The 21,319-nt window shown below is 32.7% G+C and overlaps 3 protein-coding genes across 3 annotated transcripts; 2 read left to right on the forward strand and 1 right to left on the reverse strand.

Moving 5' to 3' along the window:
* Positions 1-13,197: 13,197 nt before the first annotated feature.
* HELRODRAFT_67892 (hypothetical protein) lies at positions 13,198-13,401 on the forward strand (the record flags this gene model as incomplete). The annotated part of the gene is made up of 1 exon (XM_009026906.1): positions 13,198-13,401. A coding segment is annotated over one exon (204 nt), but the record flags the coding sequence as incomplete, so codon positions are not given.
* A 274-nt stretch (positions 13,402-13,675) lies between these two features.
* HELRODRAFT_67653 (hypothetical protein) lies at positions 13,676-18,013 on the reverse strand (the record flags this gene model as incomplete). The annotated part of the gene is made up of 2 exons (XM_009026870.1): positions 13,676-13,799; positions 17,748-18,013. The coding sequence occupies 2 exons, from the start codon at positions 18,011-18,013 to the stop codon at positions 13,676-13,678; spliced, it is 390 nt and encodes a 129-aa protein (XP_009025118.1).
* A 1,706-nt stretch (positions 18,014-19,719) lies between these two features.
* Positions 19,720-20,199, forward strand: HELRODRAFT_163476 (hypothetical protein; the record flags this gene model as incomplete). Its single annotated transcript, XM_009027335.1, has 1 exon — positions 19,720-20,199. The coding sequence occupies one exon, from the start codon at positions 19,720-19,722 to the stop codon at positions 20,197-20,199; it is 480 nt and encodes a 159-aa protein (XP_009025583.1).
* Between the last annotated feature and the right edge of the window lie 1,120 nt (positions 20,200-21,319).

Here is a 21,319-nt window from a genome sequence, read left to right on the forward strand (position 1 = left end):
ACTACTACTACGACCACTTCTGCTATTAATGTGTTTTTGTTGTTTTGGCATTTCTTGTTGCTTTTGATGACGTCGATTGTTAATTTGTCGATATTGCTATTGTAGGTAGTGATCATTCCAATAAAAAACAGTTTCTGATGAAAATTTGCTTGATAGAGCGAAAATATTTTATTTAAGTTTAATTCCAACGTGTTCGGATTTACCATCATATGTTCATGTTCATTGTTCAGTGTCTGAGATACACTTTAGACAACTTTTGTATAGTTGGTTCTTGATTAATAAATATAAAAATATTACTTTTAATAATTCTACGTAGACGCTAATTTTTTAATGAGCTTTAAATTGCTTACCCAATTTTAAAATTTTTCCTTTTCAATAAAAGATATATTTAAGCAATGTTATCAAAAAGATTTGTTCTCAATACATTAAGTATGAACCTCTGAAACTTTTTGTAAAATTTCAATATCAACAAGTTCTTTGTTTTGAAAATTGAAAGCTTCATTTAAAAAAAACTCAAAAAATGCTATTCTTTTAATTGCACTTTTAATTTCTCATGAAATGAATTATCCATCATGGAATAACGTGAATTTGTTTCCAAACGGAGAATGTCAATCTACACTTTACTGACATTCACGTGAAATATAAGGAAGGAGACAAGCGCGTAAATTGACGCCAGTTGAGGCAAACACTTGTGACGAACGGCTTCCCACAGATGATAAAATAAAATGAAACAACAAAAAATAATTTTATCAACCGCGCGTTGTTTTCGTGAAGTGAACGGTGATAATTCTATGAGCATTGTATGTGCAGAAACAAAAATCAAAATGTCCGAAATGGTCAGTCATGAAACTGAAAATAAAGAACAATATATTCAAATGTCAAAAGTCCAGTTCACACGACTGAAAAAATTTGCCAAAACATTTTGCAATAATTTGCACCAACTTTGAGTTTGATTGGGTCGAGCATGGGAAAATTTTTTTTACATGACGTTTTAACATCGTTTGCGTATAAAATTTTGCCGCGAAATTGATTAATACATTCTTGAAGATACTGGAGGGATAAAATTGAACTAAACTACGAACACTAAAATTGATGTTTGTAGTTGTTGAAATATTTTTTCAATGCCAGACATAATCTTGAAAAGTGTTACAGTTGATAGGGTGCTAAATATATCATGGGCTAAGGCTAAGCTATTCAAACAGATAGTGATTATTTCCAACCAGCGTAAAAACATCGAAAATTGATGCCCGGTTAATACAACCAGAAGACCCATTCATTAATATCACAAAAATCAATATTGAACTCTTAAACTGGATATGCGTTGAAGTTTTCTATGAATTTTTTCTGAAAAAATATTTACAAATCATAATTTTTGCAATATCTATTCCATTTATGGCTGAAATAATTTCATACCGAACTTGTTAATTGCGTCTAAATTGATATCTTGACACTGTGTATCGTACTGCCATCTTTTTTTAATCAAACGTTATTATTTATCATTGATCTGTCTCGAGTTTGCAAGTTTTGTACGTCATTTTGTAGAAAATCTGGTGCAGTTATAAGCACCTTCTTTCATTTGAATCGTGCACTTGAATTGGCTTCCGCTATCAAAAGATCACAACGAATGTAGGAAGTCTCAATAAGGTGCAGTTTGATAACAACCAATCACCTAATAAAGACATTGCGCAACACCTGATGTTAAGTGATAGAGATGATGTTCACGATCAACTAATGCATTCACGGACAAATGCAGCGAGCCCACGTGCAAAAGAAATTTGTAAAAATTTCAAAGTCGTGTCATTCCAGTGATGTAGTGGATACAGTTAATGTAGAAAAAATATCTTGCTATTTTTTTTCATGACTCCTATTTGTTCATCAATTTTATAAAATTTAAGCAATGAAAAATTTGCATTGTCAGGGAAGCAGACGCGCAATTGTTTTCATGGCAAAAAGTTGAAGGACGTTGTTGTGATATTAATTAGGCATGTTTTTCTTTTGAATGACTCTACATAAATTATGCAAAACTGCTCTCTTGGATATAATTTTTTATTGTTTTTCTCTAAAACATGCCCGAGTTTCAAATTTTCAAAGTAATAAAATATTGTTTTGGAGGTTAGCAATGAATGTTAAAAAAAACTGGCATATTATTTTTGAATTTAATTACAATTTTCAAAAAGTTTAAATTTTTTATATTCAAAAAAGTTGAGTGCACTGTAAATTTATATGAACAAATATTTTGTTAACAAACTCCTGTTCACCAGCATGGGTTTGTTCGTTCGCGTGGATCTCAACTGCACGTGGAAACGAGCGGCAAGTGACAATTAAACGAGCGAATGATGTAGGAGGCTCAGCACGTGCCATGGAGGATAACACACGTTCCACACTCACTCCTCAATTTCTCTCTTTCATCTTCAGAAATTTTTTTCATTTTGTTACCGAAAAAGAATATTTTTCTACCAACTCTATGAAATTATATGTATAAAAAATTATACAGTAGATTGATTATGTGAATGTTGTTACTTTGCAACTAAAAAAAGAACAGGCTGGCCGCCACGTTGTGAAGTTTTTCTTTAATATTTTTGTCTCTACATTATTTCTCCTTTTTTTTTACTTTTATTCAACGTTTTAGATCCGCACTAAATCATTTTACAAGTGCTCATTATCTTCAATTTGTTTAGAGTTCAGCCGAAGGAACAAACAACTGGTTAGTTGAGAAGATGTAGGGAGAGATTGATGCGGCTGAATACGTACAGTACAGTGCAGGCAAGTCGGTGATGGATGGTGCAACAATGGGCTATCGAGAGGCTGCTTAATTAATGGTCAACAAACTTTAAATGGAAAAAATTTCGAAATAAATAAAATATTTTTTTTCAAATTTATCACCTGAAATTGAGTCAACATTTAATGATTTAGTTTTTGAATTTTAAATTTCAGTTGAATGGATCTGGTATAAGTGTTGTAATATTGTAATAGAAAGATGCTCAAGCCAAAATACTCAAGTAAAGAAATAAAAATGCAGTAAAGAGCAAAACACGACATGTCCATATTGCGGGAGCGAAGGAAGCAATATATTAAGAAACGGCGTGGAATCGCTAAACTTGAAATGACATGCAAAAACACGTCTGCTCAAACATGGGATCGTGACGTCATGCATTCCTTCCTGGATTAGATCACATGCGATCCGGTTTACTCATTAAATTTCGAAATAGCGACGACGACAATGCTGACAATGACGATGATGATGATGATGATGATGATGATGATGACAAAAAAAAACTGAAAAATTAATGATAATGAAAAAAGGCAAGAGCAATAATGTGAAAGATTTGATGATGAAGAAAATGATGACGATGACAAGAAGGAATATGATGACGTAGATAGCAGTATGGGGGTATGAAAAATTTGTGCTGCTTCATGAATATTCAATGAATCGTCACTCTGACATTACTCTGATGACATAAGGTGACACGAGGAACAATAACAATAAAGCAGTCATAACAAGTTTTTAGCAATGTTAAAATTACTCTAAAAATATTTATCACTTTTTTGAGTATTCTTACAAATATTGTGCTATATAATAGTGAAGATTTATTCAAATGATAGCTAAAACAGAGTAAATCTGAAATTTAAGTGTAATTTTATTAGTGTCTATACTGCAACGTTCAAGCTTAAATTTCTATAAGAATGAATTTTGCAAATATTAAAATTATTAATTAAGCCAAGTGAAAAATATTTATTACTCATAACGAAGCACCCCTGATGGGTTGGCAACAGTTTTCTTCAACGTAATCTACATCCTTTTCACGACGCAACTAAACGCGCCGCTCTTCGACAAACTCATAAATTCTCAATAACCGACAACGTTCAAACAACAATCCACAACAGCCGAACTACTCTACAACCTCCGAACCGGTAATATCCACCCCACCGCCCAACAACCCACAACCACCATCAATCATGAACCAAAACCCAAGAGCTAGTGAATGATTGTCTAAATATTCCTCCCTTTTATTGTTCATCTGATCGCTCCAACGTTCACAGCTGCTGTTTGCGGCTGGCTGCTGATGGCGTCGATGACGACTATGGTAATGATGTTGACGTGATGATGATGATGTTGATGTGATGATGTTGGTATGATGATGGTGTTGATGATGATGTTGTTGTTTGTTTGATGATGATGGTAATTGTTATGATTGCAACAATAAGGATGCTGATGTTGATGACGACGATGGTTATGGTGGTGATGTTGGTGTGATGATGGTGATGATGTTGTTTGTTAGGATGACGTAATGATGATAATGATTTTGATTAGATGGTAATGGTTGTGGTGATGACGACGATGACTGCATGACTTTGTAACCACAATTATGAAGTCGTTTGATTTTGTGGTCTTTGTAATTAATGATATAGAATAATAATCCGTGTGTGCTTGGTTCATAGTAAATTAATATAATGATCGAAGAATTTTCAAATTAAAAATCTTCATCTTGATTTTTCATTTGAAAAGTATGCGAATTATGTAAAAGGTCCTTTACTGCATGTGACGATGAATAAATAAGGAACATAAACTTGAATACTGGATTGAATTCCTCATATGCATGCCTGCTAAGAAGAAGCGTAGAAAAAATTGTCTAAATATTTTTTTTGACATTTCGATTTCAATCCTTTGTTTATGACTTTTAGGATTATGTAGCATGATTAGGATTATCAATAAATAATAATCGAATGAGTGAATGAATGATTGGATGAATGCGTGCATGATTGAACGAATGAATGAATGAAGAACTGATTGAACAAAGAAATTAATAGATAAAAAAACTGATGCTTATAAAAATAACTGAATGAGTAAAGATTTGCCAAAAAAACAAAACAAAAAAAGTTGATAATATAAATACAAGAAAATCCCAAAATAAAAAAGTTTCTTGAACAGTGCCTTCTTGTTAACACAAAAGTTTTAATAAGAAGGTCGTTTCAAAATGCTAATGTCGAAAAATACAACATTAACAAAATCCAACTTGAAATTAATTGCGCTGTTTAATTAAATAGACGGAGCAAAACCATCAGCACGAATAAATGATCGCGGCATGTGAAATGTGCAAGCAGGCGCGCAACAACATACCTACGGCTACGATCTTCATTGGCTGTCGTCACATCAAAACAACCTCAAATACTCAATCAACATTATTTACTAATATGATTCAATAATAAAAAACCATGAAAATCTAAAATATTTGTCTTAAAGGCAGAAAACAGACAAAGAGTTATTGCATTTGGAATTTAAATGTAACTCAGAAAACTAAAAAAACATTTTATATTTTCAATAATATAGCCAGCAAACGTTTAGCGTCTAATTTTGATATATGAAATGCCTGAACAAATAAATATTTAACGAGTTTGTTTGGCAATTACAAAAAAAACAACAAATATAAAAGGAATGATGTGAATGACATAAACATCACATCAATCGAAGCGCGGGCAATAAACATGTTTGTATGAATCTGCCATACTTGTCAGAACGCTACAGGTGTGCAGGACAATCTACCTGTATTATAGATTTTTGTGTTGTTGCAACACATGTCAACACAAGTTAGTTAGGTTAGGTTATTTTTTTTTATTTCGTCGTTTTTCGTGACGAGTGTCGTGATAGTGATAGGAAATTTTGGATGAAATTTAAAAATTTGATTTTTCTTTCACGTGAGAAAATAATCGGGTAATGGCATGCAAAGCTTGATTAATCTCAGGCTCTTCCAGTTTTTTTAAATTTTGTTCATCAACGTCATCACATGAGTAAATTTTGCAATCATTTCCGTCTCTATCATAATAATCACAAATCTACATCATCTGCATCATCTTTGAAATTTTCATCATCACAACCCTCTTCATTATCACCATCGTCATCATCATTAACACCATTATTACATCATTTCCATCATCATCTTGTGCCTTATCATACAGACAGACCAACAGCACCTGGATCTGTTATTTGAAGTCGGCAAGCACTGTATGTACGTCTGATTTAAATGATGATATTTTATTACGATCACTTCCTTCAGTCACTAAACAGCATTTTACTTTTTTATACTACGAAATAGTATTATTTGATTATTTTTTTTTTGATTCCATATATTTTGTCTTAGTTGATGTTAGCCACAAATATTTGCAAGCAAATATACAAATACCAAAAATACCAGAGCCAAATGTATCATAACAACTTTCAATAACGTTAATAAAAGCATTTTAACCATATGATAATATCTTCTTAACATCTTGTTGTTATCATAATGATGTTATCATCATGATGTTATCGTATTAACACCGGATTTTGAATGTTTGGAGAAACTTCGCATTCGACAGGAGATAGATGAGTGATGACCACTAAATGACCAGCCCTATGAATCGTCGTTAGTTATCTCACGGACAGATTGACGATCCATCAACTTTGCATTTAGTTATACATTTATACTCGATGTTGAAATTAATTTGCGTTCCATGAATTTCAATTAATTCACGTTCTTTGGACGCATAATTTTGTTATTAAAAATTTTTAATTATTAATTCTATACATAAACAAATATTGAATGACATACAAAGTCTAATTCAATTAATTTAATTTAAACCAAAAAATTAAATTTCCATTTAAGCTTATTTTTAAATAAACATTCCTATTTCATTATTCTGTTTTTCTAACGCCCAGTTTTAAAAATTTTCAAGTGTAACATTTTGGATAAAATTATGCCTCGATTATATGGTCGTTGCCTCGGTAAATCATTTTTATTTATTTTCAAATTTCTTTCGAAAAAACACAAAAATGAAAAATTATTTAGAAAAAATTGTCACTAACTTGAAAATATTTGGAAAAAATAAAAGCAAACAAAACAAACAAATAAAAGAAATTGAATGATGCGGAATGGAGAGATGCTGAAATTGAAAAGAGTAAGAAATGACTTTTTTGAGAGCCCGGTCAGTCTCGAGGCAATCAATGAGCGGTCAATATGCCGTTCGAACGTCAACTCCTTAATGAATCCCTCTGATGAGATGTCACGTGGACCGGGGGGGCTGCTCTGACGTCATCGTGACGTGCTGAAGAGGAAGCGTGACTGAGAGAAACTAAGAGAGAGAGAGAGAGAGAGAGAGAAAAAGAAAAAAAGAAAAGAAAAGAAAGAGAGAGAAAGAGAGTGAGGGGGTAAAGGAAAAAAAATAAAGTTGAAGAAACAAAACAAAAAAAGAATAAATCTTCTAAATTACAAGAAAATGGTTAACATGAAAAAATTATTCATTGATTATTGTTTTATATCTATCTTAAATTCGTCTAACATCATGTTGTATAACCTTAAAAGAGGTTACGAAATTGACCTTGAAATTAATAAAAAATAAAAAAGTATAATAAAAATAATGCCGCGTTGGTATAAATTAGTAAAAGGACGATTAAATAATGCCAGCGATGTACCATGTAGACTCGATTTTTCTTGCTAAAATATTTCCACCTTACTTTTTCCTCAAAGCATGAAAGGAACATTTAGTAACATTTATTCTTTAAACAACACCCTATAAAATGTTATGTAGCAGTCAATAAAGAAACTTGCTGGGCAACTTTTAACAAAGCGTTGTAACACAGAGAAGATATCCATTGTAAATGTTTTTAAACCTATCACAAGTTGTAAGACGCGAGAGAGGTCGCTGCATTGTCTTCATCTTGATCTATTACCTCAGGGCTGTCGACGTACTTGATGCGGATGTTGTTGTCCTCGTTGTTGTTGTTGCGGTCGTTGTTTTGTTGGTAGTTGTTGTTGTGGTGATGGTGGTGGCTGTTGTTGTTGTCGCTGTTTAGTTGTTTTTGTAACATTTTCATCGTTGAGATTGTTGTCTGACCGTTTTTTAAACGTTGTCGTTGCTGCCATTGCCTATCAATTCTCATTATGTTATTGTTGTAGCTGTAATATTTTGGATGTTGTGTATAGAAAATTGTAAGTTAAACTGATGTTTTATCTTCGAGGTACTTTATGAAATTTCATTTTAAAAAAGTCTAATCCTGTTTAATTCTAATTGAAATGTTCAGATGAAGCGTGTGCATGACTCGTTATTTAGCAGATGACATTTATTAACAATAATCTTTAGTTTTTTTAAACACTCACAACATTTTTCACGCGGGTGATGATGGCCAACATTAAAGAAAGAGGATTAAATTTTTCAACTTCACAACAGTTAGATGAAAATGTACTGTTTCAAAATTGAATTTGTAAAAAACTCGTTTATAAAACGGTCAATTTTTCATCAAATTTTTAAATTACTTAGGACAACTGTTCATTTTAGTTGAAATATTTTAGAGTTTGAAAAATACGTTACAGACAATCTTTTACTATCGAGTTTTAAAATGAAATATGTCCAATACTATAACAGCCTTTTTTTCTAGAAAAAATATTTGTTCGTCTATTTCGACATTTTGAATTTGTTTGCCTGAAATTATCAAAAAATTTTTATTTGAATGTCAATTAATGAATAAATTGTTCTTGCGGGAGAGTTTCAAAGGAGAAGCAGTCCAACCTGCCAGAGGTAGAAAGGGAAATGTTGTGGGTGTCAGATGAACAATTGATGCATGCTCATCTAGGGATTCTTCTTCAGGGATAAATATAACAATTTCTATTTTTTCAAATTTTGATTATTTTCTATATCTAAAAAAACTTTTGAATGCTCCGATTGTTTTGTTTGACAAAGTTTTTAAAATATACAGAAACAGTTTGAGAACTGAAATTTATGTTATTGTTGCCTGAAAAATTGTATCACTCTAGAGTTTTGCATACATTTGACTTAATTTCTAAATTTCTTTCACTGCAGTGAAGAATTTTCATTGAAGTTTTGTTCCCATCTTTATAAGCAAGACAAATGTTAAATGCAAATTACGTACGTCCACTGTCTTGATGGCTCCCGCGAGTATGATAAGATAGCAAACAAACAAAGTACAAGATAACAAGGCTTTGCATCATCGTCTTCCTTGTCGTCATCATCCTCATTACCAACAAAGACATTATCATCGCCATCATCAACATTATCGTCATCAGCAAACAAAAATGTTTAGTGCAATGTTTAATTGGAGTTTTGAAGTAAGGTCACTTACACCGTGAAACGTTTGTCTCCGTGATTAAGATGCTTTGCTGACTTTTGAAAACGAAAATTCACAGATGAGCCAATTATATTTGTTGTATCAGCAAAGCAAAATTTTGTAAACTACATTAAAAATTAAATTGATCTGCAAAATGTTTAAACCTTTATAATTAAAACCTTGGAGATTTACAATTGGACTGCAGAGTTTGCTTCATTTCAACAAATTAACTCAAAAAACAAAAATTATTTCAACTAATTGTTTTCTTTTTTATAATATCAGCACACAAAATGCAGTTTCAAAAAAAGTAAGATTCTAAAAAAGTAGAAATTTTTTGTGATTGCCAGCACTGCTTTTTCTTTTTATTAAGTTTTTCAACGGCGTATTGTAACGGCTAAAATGTTTTAATTTCCTGAAAGGTATTTTTTGAAATAATGCGTGTATGGAATTTTAAATTGTTAACATTCCCACACATTTCAAATACTTATTTCACACATTTGCACACAACATAAACCAACATACACATAACATGTACGTACCGTACACACAGGCCTTTTTTGCGAGTGCACATGCGTTCCATAGATTGTGGTTGAATTTGAGGGATGAAGATGAAATGAGAATGAATGTTGTACGAAGATCATGGGGTGAACTGCTGGAAAGCACTTTTCATTGTTCGTGATTGTTCTTGTCTTCATTCATTAATTTGCCATATTGTTACTCATTTTTCTTTCTTTAACTTTAGTTATACTCAGTTATATGTTGGTTTATGTTGTGTGCAAATGTGTGAAATAAGTAAAAATGTTAAACAACATTTAAAACAATGCAATTCATCTGAATAATTTAAAAAGCACTGTATCTTTCAAATATTCCAAATATTATATTTAAAATGATTTCCGCCAACAACCCAACAAAATCAAAAATTTCGATACAGTTTATAAATTACCATAAATATCAGCAAAACTTAACACGAAACAGAAAATACAACAACAACGACATGGCAACAACACGACGACAACAACTATCATTGACAATTATAATGAAGATCATCTGGGTAATTAATTACTCCCTCGACCAACATTATCATTCAGCAGTTTTTCATCCATAATCGTCAGCAATGACAAATTCATGACGTCACTGTCGTTGGCATTCGAAGCGATAACGACAACTGAATGCCATCAGAATTCCATAGCTTCTCCTCCACGAATGGAGTATGGAGCATCATTTTCCACCCTCCCCATCGCCATTAATCATCGTCGTTGTCGCCAGAAAAAATATTAATAGAGTTTTTAGTGTTACCGCTCGAAATTAAGTACTTTTATTATTACATTTCTTCACTTGTGATTCACCAGTGGTGTAAAAATGTTGAGGATTGGTTACATCGGGGTTCATTATGATTGTTGTGATATAATCTTCATATTTTTTCATATCTTTTGGGTATGTCGTTGATTTTAGATATTATTTTATAAGTAGGTGCTAACAAATTTTGGTACGGTTTGAGAAATTTTATGAAAATTCTTTTTTCCATCTAATGATAATTATTCTTAAGCACCTAGCAAGGTTTTGAACTAGCAGACCAACTGTCCGTCACACAAATATGTTGAATCTTTTTATCAGGTTGTCACCAAAACTTCTCTTACAAAAATTTTCATCGCCTTTCTGGTGTTAACAAACTTGCTTAAAAATTGTTAACTAACGAAAAATTTTGTAGATGAGTCAATTTTTGCTGGCAAAAAAATTTCGTCATGAAGGGTCAGCGAGTAAACTTCGGTGATCAAGTTGGCATGTTTTTTACAATTTGTTTAAAAAAATTAAATGTTGTGGTTTGAATGTATCTTGTGCAACATTTAAAAAATGACATAGATAGGCATGTTTGTGTGTGTGAGTGGTGTGTGTGTGGTTTAAACGTATTGCGCATGCGTTTGTATGGTGTCGTTTTAAATTTGTTGTCTTGAAAAGGTTTTACTCAGCACCTAAAATATTTATTTGCAAGCAGTTCTACCTTTTTCAATGCTGTTTAAAAATAACTTCTTAAACTAAATAAAAAAAATTGAGTTGAAGGAAAAACGGAGAAAAAAGTTCAGAAAAAAATTTTGGCTTTTAGTTCTCAACACATTATTGTCATCAATTAACATTTCAAAAACTGACACTGAAGTTAAAAAATTTACATTTTTTTCTGAAAAAAAGCGAATTTTTTTTGGTCCTTGACTGGACGCACGTGCGAAAAAAAAGAATTCTAAGATGAGCCATAAATATCAATCATCTCTGGTGCCCCGCCACTCTTCACATTTGAATAACGCCTCAGCTTCTCACGCGGCAGCTTCTTATGCAGTCATTCCCACTGGAAACATTTTTCACTTGCAAGATAGGAAAACCTCAATTATTTATTAATCCATTAACTGCGAGTTTGCTATTTTATAACATGTTGTTCTGACAAATCTCGTCAATAAATAGCTTAAGTTAATGAAAAGCGATTTAAATCAATGCTCCTACATCAATTCATATTTGGCTTGACATAATATTTTATGGATATTTTATTTATTTATATTACAATCAAAGTGCTCTATTTGCGGTTGGTGGTGGTTATACACTGCACCAATAATGTTATTGATGATGGGGATCTTTTTGTGTCAAGAAAATTTGTACTCAAATGGTATGTTTTCAAAAAGGAAGAGTTAAACGTTTTACATTATGACACACTATAATTGTCACCATCGTCATCATCACTATAGGCGCATCATCATCATCATCATCATCATGGCTCTCTACGTCACCATTACACAACGTGACGTCATACGAAAAGACATAAACCAAAACATATGGCTTGCATTATTAAATTCCTGTCATCAGAATATTGTTCATCAAATGATCCATTGAATATTCATGAGATCGTCTGTACGTTACGCTCTTAAGCACATGTACGTACATATAATAGGGTTTTATAGTATTCTATGTACTTGTGTGTGTTGTATGTGTGTGTGTGTGTGTGTGTGTGCGTGTGTGAATGTTCTTGTACTTTTCTATGATACACTTCACCAGATATATCCAAGAGCCCCAAGCAGAGAAGTTTTTTTTCAAACCGCAGCCGCCCTTATCCGCAGAGTTAAGGTACGCAACCGCACTGCTCATTATCCGCACCGCACCTGCGAAGAGGCAACCTAAATCGGCCGTCATAATCTCATGTTTAAAATTAGAAAATAGCAATACTAGAGAGCAATCTATTTTTTATAATACAATTATAATATCACTGGTACGCATTATATCAGATGTTTTAAAAAAAAAACTTTTTCTAATAAGTTTCAATGGGCTGATTTCAAATATGTAATACATTCTTTTCTATCACGCACAGTTTTAACAAAATCTCAAAAAAACGGTTTAAAGCATCATATAACTGAACTTAATTAATTAATTAATAGCAAATATACGTCTGGAAATTATATGCAACAGATAAGTTTAGAAATAATGACTATCAAAGCAAGAATAAAAATATTTCGGTGAGTTTGATTCAGATAAACCGGTTTGTACGGCAATTTTCACGGTGTTTTCACATTTTTCACATACTAACCATATGTATCATCATCATCACCAAAATAATAATAATAACTATGTTAGAAAACACAACTATGTTAACAAATGAGTCTATGGTATGTAAAAAAATACGTCTAAAAATAAAAAAGTATAGTAATAATAAGTAACCAATATTTCTAACTATTGTAAATAAATCAAACAGTGCAAAAAACTTAAACCGCGCAATATATGCACAGGTACAACCAAAACCACCCACACCTCAATATAACCGTGTAACATAACCCATAATCATTACGCAACTCTATATAACTCTATATAAAAGCCAAACTACATAATCGAACAACTCTATATAACCGCGTCACTCTATACAACCGCACAACTCTATATAACTGCGCAAATGTATAAAACAGCGCAATTCTATATAACCGCGCAACTCTATATAACCGCGCAACTCTATATGTCTATATAATCGCGCAACCATATATAACTCTATATAACCGTGCAACTTTATATAACCGCACAAATCTATATAACCCCGTAACTTTATATAAATCTATATAACCGCGCAAATCGATAAAACTTTATACTACCACGCAACTTTATACAACTGCGCAACTCTCTATAACCGTGCATTTCTATATAACCACGTAATTCTGTATAACCGCGCAATTTTATATAATCGCGCAACTTTATATATAACTGCGCAACTCTATAAAACCGCGCAACTTTATATAACCGAGCAAATCTATACAATCACGCAATTCTATAACCCAATATAACCGCGCATTTCTATATAACCGCGCAATTCTATATAACCGCGCAACTTTATATAACCGCGCAACTCTATATACCTCTATATAACTCGCAACTCCATATAACTCTATAAAACCGCGCAACTCTATATAACCGCGCAACTCTATATAACCGCGCAACTCTATATAACCGCGCAACTCTATATAACTCTATATAACTGCGCAACTCCATATAACTCTATAAACCGCGCAACTTTATAAAACCGCGCAACTCTATATAACCGCGCAACCCTATTTAACTCTATATAACTGCGCAACTCCATATAACTCTATATAACCGCGCAACTCTATATAACAGAGCAAATTTATATAACCGCACAACTCTATAACCCAATATAACCGCGCAACTCAATATAACTGCGCAACTCTATATAATGTGTGTGTGTGTCTCTACTTCAGAAATCTTCCCCACTGCCATCCAGTCTCTTTCCACGCACCATCCATCACTTGACACGCACCACTGACTTGTTCAACACCATCATCTTCTGAACGGTAGGAGTCTTAGGAATCTTAGGGACCTTAGGAATCTTCTCCACTGCCAACCTATCTCCAACGCCCCGACCACCATCTGCCTGACGTACCCACCCACTGCAGTTGAAGGATACACCTGTTTGAAAAAAAGTTCTGAATTTAATATTTTAAATTGAAAAATTATCTAACAATTCTAACATTTGAGAAACATTGCTCACGCCATCTTCAAAATGGCAGAGGATCAGCCGGGCAAAAATTGGCGTTCATCACCTGGTCTGACTCTTGCAAGGGCATCATTCTCCCGCAGGTAGGTTAAGTTAGGACCCCCAGACACACAAGAGCCAGCATGGCGGATTGTTTTGAAGAAAGTTTTTAAGGATTATTTATATTAAAATGTAAGATTAACTGACAAAATTAAATAATTTTGTATAATGCAATATTTGTCTGTGTGTAATGTTTGTGTGTAATGTTGGTTTGTGTGTAATGTTACTGTTGTGTACGTGTAATGTTTGATGTGTGTATGGTTTGGTGTGTGTAATGTTTGGTGTGTGTAATGTTTGGTGTGTGTAATGTTTGGTGTGTGTAATGTTTTATATGTGTGTGTAATGTTTGTTGTGTGTGTGTTTAATGTTTTTTGTGTGTATGTGAGTGATGGCGATGTGAAACAAAAACAAACACATAACAATCATTAAGTGAGAAGTTACAAGAATAGAAGTCACATACGTACCGTTAATTAACGCTTAAGCTCTAACTTACCTATAACAATTGGCTCATCTCAAATCTCACCTACTTATCATTAATTAACTCATCTTAGGTGTTGTATGTTAGGCCCTAACTTACCTACCTTTGATTAAACTCAACTAACTCTTGGCGTCAGTCCAGTAGAGAAGAAAAGTAGAAGAAAATAGATGACATTAAAAAACACCAAACAAATGAATGTTATGCATGTTGTATGTATGTGTTGTGTGTGTGTGTGTGTGTGTATGTGTAGTGTATGCGTATATATGTGTATGCATGTGTTGTATGTATGTGCTGTGCATGTGTATGTATGTGTTGTGTGTGTGTGAATGTGTTTGTGTGTGCGTGTTGTGTTTGTTTATGTATGTGTTGTGTTGTGTATGTACATATGTGTGGTGTTTGTGCTACTGTATGTGTTGTATATGTATGTATGTAAGTATGTATGTGTTGTGTGTGTATGTATGAAAGATATACGAATGGGAAACGAATGGGAAAACGTGAGATAAACTCAACTTCAATAATATTTTTTCTTCTGCCAACCCCACTTTTGAGGCACCACTGATTCCTAGTAAGCTGCACCAGAGCCTGTCACTGAACAACCGAGAAACACGTGGAAGCAATTTTTCAGTCTGTATTTCATTTAGAGACTTTCTCGCATACATTCCTGTCGGTTTTCATGTTGAAATGTTTTTTAATGTTACTATAATGCATAAGTACTTTCTTTTCGTTTGACAACGTTTGATTTACTTAGAGAGTAGATAAAATGAAGAAAAAACAACGGTAGAATCACAACGAAACGTTAAACAATATTGAAATGCTTTAAAAGTTAAAAACCAGATATTATTGTTTTAAAATGTGTAAAAATCTTAAAACTATAGAGGAAACTGCAAAAATATAATTGTACTATTAAGTTGGCAACTACTGCTGCTACTGCTACTACTACTACTACTAATAATAATAATAACAATACTGCTGCTACTACTATTAGTTATTATCATTATTAGTAGAAGCTGTTAAATAAAATTATTAAAACATTTCTAACAGCTACGCGAGTAAAGAAATCAATGACCATCCCTATTTTTTTACAGTGTGCAACAGTACAGTGTACACTTTCGACATGCCAGCCAACCAGCCGGCCAGCCAACATACATTCTATGCATTAGTTACTACAATACTAAAAAAATAATTCCTACTACTATTACTACTGCTGCTACTATCGCTACTGCTACTACTGCTGCTACTGAAATTTGTGTAGTTAGGCAAATTTGTAGCAAATTTTTATTTTAAATGTATAAAATTTTTACAATTCCACGTATGCCACACTTTTTGAGTCGCTTCAGTCAGCTTCAGTCGTCGCGTTTGTTTTAATATATTGGAAGTTTGAATTACAAATCTACCCTATATACATATATTATTATAATTATATTTCATAATTATATAATTTGAATTCCATATCTACCCTATATACATTATATAGAGTTTGGCGGTTATATAGAGTTATATTAGTATTATATAAAATTAATTATTATGAGATAAACTCTACCTACGTACATACATACATATATCTATTTAATTTCAAATTCAAATTACTTCTGTTGATCAGCTCTGGCCGCTTTTGATCGGCTGTGTGGTAGTAGTTGATCGTTTTTTTTAACGTTCCAACTATGGTAACTCTATTGAAAGTAACACGGTAATGACAGTTAAGTATCGTTCGAGTTGTACTCACTTTTGAACTTACAGCTGTTAAAACAATTAGTGGCCATCCCATTTTACAAAGCGTATATTTTATGTATCAGTATTACTTATTTTGTCTGTAAAGTATATGTGTTGTTGGATACTTTACATGTATGCACGTAAATGACGATTGCATACATTCATGAATACATTCAGCCTTTGTGGCACAAAATTTTTTTTTACTGGAACTAACTAAGTAGGGAACAATTTGTAAGCAGCTCTGCCTGCGTTTGTCAGCTATGCCTAATGGCGGAGACACAGAATGTATAGAGGTTTGTCAAGTTAAATGGCTTAGCGGTTGGACTTACTGGGTTTTCTGGTACACTTGTTATCTGCTATTTGTACCGGAGCTAAATTGATAGATGTATGGGTGGATGAGTGGATGGATGAACGAATGGGTGGGTTGATGGATGAATGAATGAACGAATGGATGGGTAGATGGATGAATTATTAGTTGTTATATTAATATATATATTAATAGTTATTAATTATTCAGGCATTAATGAATGAATGGATGGATGAATGAATGGATGGATGGATGGGTAGATGTATGGGTTGATGGATAGATGAATGAATAGATGGATAAATGAATGAAATTTGGTAAAACTTAACTAATCGACTATAAAACTGAAAAAATTTGTTTATGTTAGGTTTTCGAACAGTAATAAATAAACCATGATGAATTAATTAATCACAGGCAGGCAATGAAAAACACAAAACCGAATAAATCAAGCAGTTGGACCGAGCAAGAAGGACAAAAAAAATTTACCAAGACTGTAGGACTAATAAAACAAATAAAGTCATACAATAGATCACAAAAAACATACAAGCAGACAAACAACCAAACAAACACAGAAAGAACAATAGAAATCTCTACGGAGCTTATCATTCCTTTGATTCCAATGCTTTAAATATCCAGTCGTCTACCATTCAAGACTACCATCATCGTCATCACGATCAACAACATCATCCACAGCTTTATTATTACCAACATCTTCTTCTTCATTATTATATTCTCAGCTACTCTCCCGATTTATAACGCATCACATTACATTGCAATCTGCGACTATTCATCGGCACATTACTCACAGCGGTTTTTGAAGGTAAAAAATACATACATACTTACATACATACATACATACATACATACATACATACATACATACATACATACATACATACATACATACATACATACATACATACATACATACATACATACATACATACATACATACATACATACATACATACATACATACATACATACATACATACATACATACATACATACATACATACATTCATACATACATACATACATACATACATTCATACATACATACATACATACATACATTCATACATACATACATACATACATACATACATACATACATACATACATACATACATACATACATACATACATACATACATACATACATACATACATACATACATACATACATACATACATACATACATACATACATACATACATACATACATACATACATACATACATACATACATACATACATACATACATACATACATACATACATACATTCATACATACATACATACATACATACATACATTCATACATACATACATACATACATACATACATTGAGTGATTGGGTATGGTCGAGAGTATATGTGTGCATCTATATATGAATTTAAAGGATTTATCTGTTTTGTTTTAGTTCTTTTTACAATGTATACTTATGTTTATTTTCGAAATATTTATGCTTTTGTTTAATTACTTAAATGGACAAAAATTTTTTTTTTTTTTTTTGGTTATGTTGGATAGCGACTTTGGGTAGTTCTATAAAAGTCGTTATACAAGTTTTCTTATAATAATAATAATACATACATACATACATACATACATACATACATACATACATACATACATACATACATACATACATACATACATACATACATACATACATACATACATACATACATACATACATACTTAACTTCAGGCAAACATTTTAGAACAAAAAAACAATACTATCTGTTAACAACTTATCATTATATTGTTATTTCATAAAGCACTCAGAAAATGACCTTGGTAATGTGGGAAGAAATAATTGATTGAAGTACATGATGTGATAAATAAATAACGAAACTTATAAATAATAAAAAATGAATACAAAATTGAAACAAACAAACAGACAAATTTTAAAAAGTTAAATCAGTTACACTCTTCCATTGTTCAGAGCAATCAACAACATACATATATACATTCTAAACAGCGCATCAGACACCAAACATTTAATAGGCTGGGAACTTTTTTGTCGTATTCGAACCCGGTTACTGCAAAACGGCGCCAAGCGACCTTAAACACTGGGCCATCAGGTCACCCAACATTGTGAAGCAATGAAAATTTGACGTAACAACGAAAATATGACGTTATATATCACGTGCTACATGCTCGCTTATGCTTATTGGATTAGTAAATATGCACTTATAAACAAAGTACAAATGCTTGATGTATTACTGTTCAGAAATTTTTCTTGAAAATGTTTTGGAAAATGATTAAATGATACATCCATGATGACGTTGAAAATGCGTTTGATAGTTTTAGATAATCGGATGATAAAAATAATGATGATAACGAACGATGGTGATAATAAAAAATAATATTTATGGTAATTACAGCATAACAAAAAAACAAACATGAAAAGAAATCGTAAAATGATGATTGGTTTAAACATGAATAGGTTTTGATTCATGTGGGCAGGGACAATGCCTCGACGTTATTCAAAACATGATGTTAATTTTGCGGTTCATCGCTCCGACCTTTCTCCATCGCCCCATTCTTCATACACTGCCCACCTACATTCATAAAGAGAGTTACGAGACAGAATTACACTGAAACGTCATGAATAAAACATGGTCGGTAGAGCATTTTATAAATCAATATGTTATGTTACTAATAAATTTAACATATTTCTAGACGAAAAACATCACCAAATAACTTATGAAAAAACATCACAAAACAACATAAAAAAAACCCATCACAAATATAACATTTTTCCAAAAAAACTCCGTGCAAAAAATGAAACAAAAATACTCTGTTTATATATTTTTGTGATGGTTGATTTGATGCATAACGCACTTTGCATGAGTAATGATGGCGTTAATATAATTGTCAGAGCAGCACCCAGTATAAATATTTTTCCTTACATCTAATATTTCTTTCTAAGACACATTGTTCTGAAAGCACTAAACAAAAAAAATTGACAATACATACATACATACCTGGGCTACCATGGTCTTTCTTGTCGGTTGGGCCCTGGTAGACAGGCTCGACACTCGGCCATGAACGACTTTTTGGTCAGGTGCTTTCAGAGGGCAAACATACCCACAATTAAAGAACCCACAGGTCTCATGGAGGAAGGTAGTCTCAGGCCCGACGGGTATACTATTTCACCATGGGCGCAGGAACGTTCCCTTGCATGTGATGTTACGTTCTCCCATACCATGGCTAAAAGGTACATTAATCTTACCTCACAGGAGGCGGGTGCCGCTGCCTTAAGAGCCGCAGACTTTAAAAATTCAAAATTTGCGGCTCTTGCAGATAGCAAAATTTTTCAGTCAGTCTGTATTGAGACCTCTGGTCCAACCGATTTTCAGACTCAGAATTTTCTGAATGAATTCTGTAGCAGGATTGTGGAAGTATCGGGTGACCCATTAGATAAGAGTTATGTAGAGCAATCTTTCTCTATTTTACTTCAAAAATATGATTCTTTCTGTATTTTGGATGGAGCGTTAAAATACATGTCTGTGCGAAGCGTTTAACATAGATTAAAGCAGAACCCGGATATGATTATTACTTCCTTATAGTTCTAATCAATTATGGGTTCATACATACATACATACGCACTTACATCAATACATAAATACGTACATACATATATACATAAATACATGTATTGTCATAACTAATGTATCATACCATCATACATATTTTAGCTAAAAAACAAATTTATGAAAATTCACACTCAAATATTGAATGTATGGAATACACGCAAACATACACGCACACAGGACATACTACACACAACAACAAACACACGTCACGCACACATATACATACACGACATACCAACACACTTAGATTTTTTTATATATTCACACACACATACACACACATGTACACACACATATACACTCACATGTACACACGCACATACACACACATGTACACACATTTACACACACACGTATACACGCACACATACGTATAAGCATCCTGTAAAGTAAAACGTGAATAAATATACTTGCGTATATTTGCGTTGCTCCATGTAGAAGGTCGTTATGCTTAATGGTGTCGTATAGTTGGCGTGTGATGCTCCCTTATATATAATCTTTTATTATTATTATTATTTTCATTGTATTTTTAAAGTTTTTATTTTTATTCAGTTATTTTTATGAAGTTATAAATTTTTTTCGTCAGCAAAATCATCAAACTCTGTTTTCAGTTTGAATCCCGTAAAATACTAGCATTATTTTTTGGCGTTTGATATCTATTTATTATTATAGCATCCTTATTTTGCGAACTATCCACATATTCCGGAGTGGTCTGACCCGTCGCCCAAGATCGTCTGAACTGCCACCCAGAGTCGTTTGACCCGCCACCGAGAGTCGTCTGACTCGCCACCATAAGCACTTGTACTTTCTCGTAGACAAAATTGTTAACAACCTTTTTATTTGGAGTCGATGGCTTGGTGGGTTGGGTTATGTGGACTTGCACGCAAATGGTGTAATGTTCGCGTTACACGCTCAGACGTTTTGTCGCAATTACGCTTAAATTTTTTTTTAAATTAATATGTTTTTGAAATTATCGTTAAAATATTTCTAAATGAATTATTAATAATGAAAAGTATTGCTTAGTTTTAGGTTTAAATTTTAAATGTAG

Source organism: Helobdella robusta (assembly GCF_000326865.2).
Source record: "Helobdella robusta unplaced genomic scaffold HELROscaffold_5, whole genome shotgun sequence".
Taxonomy (NCBI): Eukaryota; Metazoa; Annelida; class Clitellata; order Rhynchobdellida; family Glossiphoniidae; genus Helobdella; species Helobdella robusta.